The sequence below is a fragment of the Nanorana parkeri genome, unplaced genomic scaffold (genome assembly GCF_000935625.1).
Source record: "Nanorana parkeri isolate BGI_ZX_2015 unplaced genomic scaffold, ASM93562v1 scaffold284, whole genome shotgun sequence".
Taxonomy (NCBI): Eukaryota; Metazoa; Chordata; class Amphibia; order Anura; family Dicroglossidae; genus Nanorana; species Nanorana parkeri.
Genome location: NW_017306552.1, coordinates 80,996 through 87,422, shown reverse-complemented (window position 1 = coordinate 87,422; position 6,427 = coordinate 80,996). Strand labels below are relative to the sequence as shown.

The following is a 6,427-nucleotide window of genomic DNA, read 5'->3' as shown; positions in this document are numbered from 1 at the left end:
AGACAGCAATGGATGCATGATCAGCCGGTGGTAAAGTACCAATGCTGTCAAGTGGGAGGAATGGGAGTGAGTCACATGCATCCCAATACCTATAAGTACGGGACCCTATCCCTTATGACAGCAATGGTTGCCTAAGTGGCCATTTGTGGTCCGTGGAGAAATGCCTCCTTACGTTGGAGGTCAATAAAATGGCATTTCCCCCAAAACTATGCATGCACCATCAGATAAGGGGTGAACCAGCCACTGCTCAAGCAACCCCTAGCAACCTCTAGAGGAACCCTAGGGATTCACAGAACGCTGGTCGATAATGGCTGGCCTAGACCATGACCTTTGAATACAGGCATGTAAAAGTTACAAAAGAAAAATAAACATAAAGCTGTAGCACACAGTTGGTGTAGCACATGTGAAATGATATGCAGCCTGTCAGGATTGCTTGGGGCTTGTTCAGCAGCTGACATGTGTCCTGGGAACATATGACTGAAACTCTGAGGAATACTGCATGAGTGTAAACTTTCTAGATGACAAATAGCCAGAAGAGGATAGGTCATCGGAGGATAATATGTGTTTTTTTCACCAGGCCAGCCAGTGATACATCGTTCTAGCTAGTCATTTTAAGCCGTTCTTCCCAACGAGTATACATTAACTATTGGTTAAAAGGAGGAATCTAAGAACAGTGCCACGTGCCATTGCTTTAAATAGTTAGAACTTAGCTACATGTCTTCCTGATGCATTCTTTTAACTTTTGCAACACAAGGCTGTAAGAATACCAACAACGCAACGTAGCAACGTGAATAATTCATGAATTTACGTCTGAGGCACCTTTTGCCGCAGGGAAAAACTAAACATTACATAAACTTTTGGAAGGCGATGAAGTGCAGTTGATAGCTGAGGAATGCTATAAACTGAAATTACACTCAAAATATGGATTTATTCCATTTATAACTTAGTAAAAAAAAGATGGGCTGTACTAGCTTTTGATTATTTTATTTCTTTACTTTTTTATTCACTTTTGTATATAATCCTCCTTTGCTATCTGTTACCCCCATTCATCAAATTTATGACACCTGTGGATAACTGTAATTCCATTATTAAAGCTGAAGTTTAATCTGCTTATATTTTGTCTTTGCTGTTTCCTCCCTCTCCACTTTATTAACATGACATTTGTAAATAAAATGTCTCCGTTTTCATTACATACCTCATAGACCTAGTGATGTCATCACTGGGTGTCTGTGCTTCTCTATTCAATGCAGGCAAATTGTGGATAGTGGAAGGGATCGGCACGGTGCTGTGTTGGCTTCCTGAAACCATAAGGGCCTGTTCATACAGAGGCCGTGCATTAATCACACGGCTCCATGCGATTAATGCACAGTACCACACAACTGACCTACCATATGTTGCAGTGTGGCAGGTAGGTTGCATTCGCAATTCATATGAATAGAACCCCAAACACACCTCCCGGCCACAAAACACTCAACCGCACCACAACCTGCAGTACCGCAATATCGTGTGTTGCGGTGTAGTGTGGTTGAAAAAAGTAGTGTATGCATTGGGTCGTTTTAGGTTGGCACTGATTCTGCTAGGCCTAAATCATCCATGTCTGGCCTCTGTGCATAGAAGAACAAGCCAAGACCCAGCACAACTATGAGCGGTTAAAGGTTCCGATCACCCAGATCCACCCAGAGCCAACCCATGCTAATTGGGTGAAATGCACAGGACTCTGTGTCTTCAATCTCTTTTTCTATTTCAAAAGGGAAATGTCAGGGGTCTGTTTAGACTCCTGATATTTCACCAAAGCCCCCCCCCCAGTAAAAACATAATATAAAATAAAAAAGCACAACACCCCCACACACATATTATACACGTGCAAAAGTGTGTACCATACACTTTGTTTTAGTAAACAGTATGCACTATTTAACATATAGGCGTCTATTCACTACGTTGGCAGCCGAGTGAACGACCGACCTGCAGCGAAGTGAGTAGGCATTTATTCTTAGATGGCAGAAACAGAAGAATGCCAAATACTTCTACTGAATTCCATTTCTTCAAGATGGTATTACTATTGCCCCATCACTGTGGGCATCACAGACCATATGCTTTATACTGCTGTTTCTTAAGAAGAAGGAAAGAGCCTTGATTTTGGGGTGTGTTTTGAGACGTACATAGTTTATTTTATTTTATGTTTTGGAGCATATTTCATACCAGCCCTGGGACTAGGAATTTATGGTATTAGGAGAAAATCACACACACACACACACACACACACACGCGCACACACACACACACTCATGAACACATATTACTAGACATGTGCAAACACTAAAAATTAGTTTCGGATGAAATGAACGGAAACTAAAAGTGTTTTCATTAGTTTCGTCAAATGAAACACTTTTTTTATGCTATTTTGGATTTGGCCACAAGCGCATTCTGCGCATTCCCGCTGCCATTCTCGAGGCGGGGCACATGACGTCACAGACTTCACACGTCTGAGGGGGGTGCACAATTTTCCGTTCTTGCCTCGGGCGCAAGAGGAGCTAGCTACGGCTCTGCCTGATATGTATACTGTAGATGGTCCAGGTTAGAGACTCAGAGTTGATGCCATTAGATCAAGCAAAAAACCTTTTAGAAAGAAAAGTTAGCTATGGAAGCCTACATGTTTTCCTTATTTCCTTAGTACAGGCTTCTTTTAATAAAATGACATTGATGTTTTTTTTGTGAATGGATCTGAGCTGCTTTATGTGAACAATACGTACGCTGAATATATTTCTTACACACGCATTTGCACAGCTGAAAATGAGTTAAACAAAGTTGAAGTTCTTAGTTATACTTCTAGTGAGCTTTAATTGCCTACGTGTAGCTTGAGGCCTTTGGGTGTGATAATGATTATTACTTTAATAACATAAAATGTATATTTAAAGAGAATCAATTTCTTAACTTGTATAAAAGGTTCATTATATCTACAAAATCAGCATGTATTAATACCTAGAGGGCAATAACAGAACACTGAGTTTTGTTCTGGCAGTTGCAAAGCACATTCACTTCCACTGAATGCGGTAATTACCATTCTTGTTTTGATATTATGTCATATCTTAATCATTCATCCTATTGTCTTCTGCACGTGACTGGGTTAATAAATTGGTCTGCTTTAGGATGCTCATCTAACATTGGCACTTTAGCTGGGGACAGACTGTCATCTTTGATTCTTGAGTCCCTGTTCTGTGAAGGAATCATGACTTGGCTTTTGGTTCAGATCCTTGGGATCATCTGTGGAGGCATTGGGATGATTCTTACCTGGATCATTACGATCATGCCTCAGTGGAGGATTTCTGTTCTGGCAGAGAACCACGCACTTGCCAATGGTCGGATTGATGGACAGTGGATCAGCCGGTGGGATGGCTTGTGGACAACCTGTGTCAGCCATGCCCGGGTCTCTTTGCTGTGCAACAGTTATGAATCTATGGTGTCGCTGACAACAGACTTAAAAGCTGGAAGAGTTTTGATGGGCTTTGCTCTTGTGATGACTTTCATAGCCTGTACCTTTTCTCTTATTGGAATTCTCTTGACCAGATGCAGTAAAGAGGGCTGGGAGACAAGACACTGCATGCGTCTGACAGCAGGAGTCTTATATATCATAAGTGCTGCCCTCATAATAATTCCAGTGGCCTGGACAACCAGCAACATTATCCAAAAATCCTATGATGCTGCTGTATGCAGAGGAGCAGTGAGGATAGAGATGGGTGAAGCCCTCTTCCTGGCATGGCCTGCTATTGTCTTTATTCTTATCGGAGGAATAATCATGTGTTGGCGATATGACTGCAGATGCAATAAGGACAGCTGTGGCTACGTGCCACCTCGTGAATGTGAGATGGAGTGCAGACCAAGTCATCCAGAGGAACGGCGAAATTGCAATAGCCGGAGTGAATATATATAGAAGACAAGAGCTTGATAAAGCTGAGAAGGACTGAAAAGTGATCAAAGATGAAAATAGTTTTTCATTGTGAACTTTTGTTTTCTTGTACAGTTTCTTGACATAGCCAATTTGTCCATGCTTGGTTGGTACTTTGAATGGTCAACACACTGTACGCTTGGACAAAGCATTCCATGTGGCCGTCATTTCCTCAAGATTATCCTATACAAGCTCATTGGATTACGGGAGATGAATGTGAATTATTTTTATAATTTCAAAAATACAAACTTTGATGGCTTCCTGGGGATCCAAAGAGTAAAGGACTACTGTGATACCAAACACCTTCTGAGGACCAACTGGAGAAGACATCTTTTTTTCTGGTAACATATTTAATTCAGACATTCTTTAAACTGTATCTAAACCAAAACACTTTAAAGTGTATATAAACCACGTATTAAATCTATGTAAATAGCTCTCTTTTTTGCCTTGTAAATGTAAATAGTTGTTTACCTTTTTTTATATATATTTGTTTGAGTGAATCTGTAATAGACAACTGTTGATCTTGACAGTTTCTGCTCTATCTAAGCCCTTCTTTGATAGGGTGACCCCCAGCTCCCAATGTTTCAAAGACGGTTGTCACCCTCCTGACTCCTTCAGGCAGTTTTTATCCAATCTGCAGCAGCCAATGCCCCTAACAGTTAGTTGACAGTTGCTTTGACCATTTAGCAACTGAGACTGGGACTTCCTGTAACTTTAATTGCCACTTTTGCTGGACATCTTGCTCTGCTACAGTAAGTCATATTTTTTTTTAAATCCACTGGCAGAACCAACAGGTAATGAAACTATGTTTCTGGAAAAGAGGGGGGTGGGGGACTTGGAAAAAAAAATACTGCTGTGTAAATGTTTTTTATTTGGCCCATAGATTCACTTTAAAAGAAATAGTATATTCCACCATACATTTCTTGACAAAAATGTTATTCCTTTAATTTTTATGTCCTGCTTTCCATTAAATGATACCAGCAATGTGTTTACAAAAACATATGCGGTTCTAAGGTGACAACGTTTAGAACAGTTGAGCTGCAGTGTTGTCACCCTTCTCTGCTCCCTCCTGCCTTGGAAAAAGCAGCTGTACCAATTACCAATGTGCTGACATGTCCTGCCACAGTCATCACAGAAATACTGTGACATTCAGTTGCTACTGGAGCACCGACAAATGTACACGAAGTGCCTACAAACTCTCTACATGAAAAGCACAAGTAGATAGAACATGTCCAAAGTAAAAGGAAAAACTATATTTTTGTAACAAAAATTTGGTTCTATTTTACTTACATTTCCCTATGAAGCTTCATTAAGTATTCTTTTTTAAGCGTTTGGTTCTACTTTAATGTGATAGCAATCTATAACCATAGCAGTCAATTAGAGGTTATGTTGGCTTTGATATATCTAGATTTGCAAGAACTGTTATGTAATTACTTGGTAGAATGTGAAGCACATTATCATTCTCTGTAACATATTTCAACAGCAACGATAAGAGAATTTAATTGTGTAATGCAGAACGATAGCAAAAAAAAAATAATCACCAATAAAATGACATATCAGATTGTGTGTACTTGCAATTTCTTTTCCTCAGCCTGATTTAACAATGTAGTGAATTACTATTCTGGTTGAAGTGTAGGTGACCAAATGTTACTGATGTTGGAAGGGGATGGAGCATGCGGGCAGGAGGCCACTCTGCTTGTTGTGAGCTAGTTAGAGGTCCAAACGATGCCTTTACCACTTTATGACTAAATTGGGTTAACCATTTATTTCATCAGTAATTTTTTCTCCCTAAGCACCGTAGACACATTATATGCCACACACTTGACCCGTGTTCACTATACTCTTTTGAATTATCATAATGTATATGGATTTCAATAACTTACTTTATTAATAGTCAGATTCTCAGTGGTTCATTTTACACATTTTTTATTTAACACATAAAATATATCCAAAAACATTTAAAAACCCATATAGGTTACTGATAACCCAATATTAAAATGTATCTGATCCCAAAAAACAAAAATCTTATACAGGTATATATCATATAACCAGTCCTTAGATGTAGTGGCTGCATTATTGTTGTTTTTCAGGCTTTTTTTTCCCTTATTGTCACCTGGCAATGCCACAAAGCACACACTTTTTGTCCCTGGGTGGTTACGTTCACTCCTCAATTTTATCAATGGATGGAGTCAAAGTTGCCACCCAGGATAGACTTCAAATATGTCTGCCCTTGTTCATTTTTCTATTATATGAGATTAGTATTTTTTGATTTCTGATCAGCTCACTGCATGGATCATTTCTGTAGTTGCTAAAAATATATTTTTACCATGAAAACTGAAAACGAATGCAGCCATTCCATCTACGTATTTGTAAGCTGCAATATACTGTATTCCATTTTTGTCATTGGGTTTAGTTATTCATTAGACGTATTCCCATATATTTCTAATGGTACTATTATCACTTCATCATGCGTGCATGGGGACA

At 39.4% G+C, this 6,427-nt stretch overlaps 1 protein-coding gene across 1 annotated transcript; it reads left to right on the top strand.

The window, feature by feature from the left end:
* The first annotated feature begins 3,171 nt into the window (after nucleotides 1-3,171).
* On the top strand, nucleotides 3,172-3,967 carry LOC108787809 (claudin-8-like). Its single transcript, XM_018557455.1, has one exon. The coding sequence runs from the start codon at nucleotides 3,227-3,229 to the stop codon at nucleotides 3,926-3,928; it is 702 nt and encodes a 233-aa protein (XP_018412957.1). The 5' UTR covers nucleotides 3,172-3,226; the 3' UTR covers nucleotides 3,929-3,967.
* Nucleotides 3,968-6,427: the final 2,460 nt, after the last annotated feature.

Coding starts and splice junctions, on each gene's coding strand:
- LOC108787809 (XM_018557455.1), top strand. CDS start 3,227: ATGACTTGGCTTTTGGTTCAGATCCTTGGGATCATCTGTGGAGGCATT.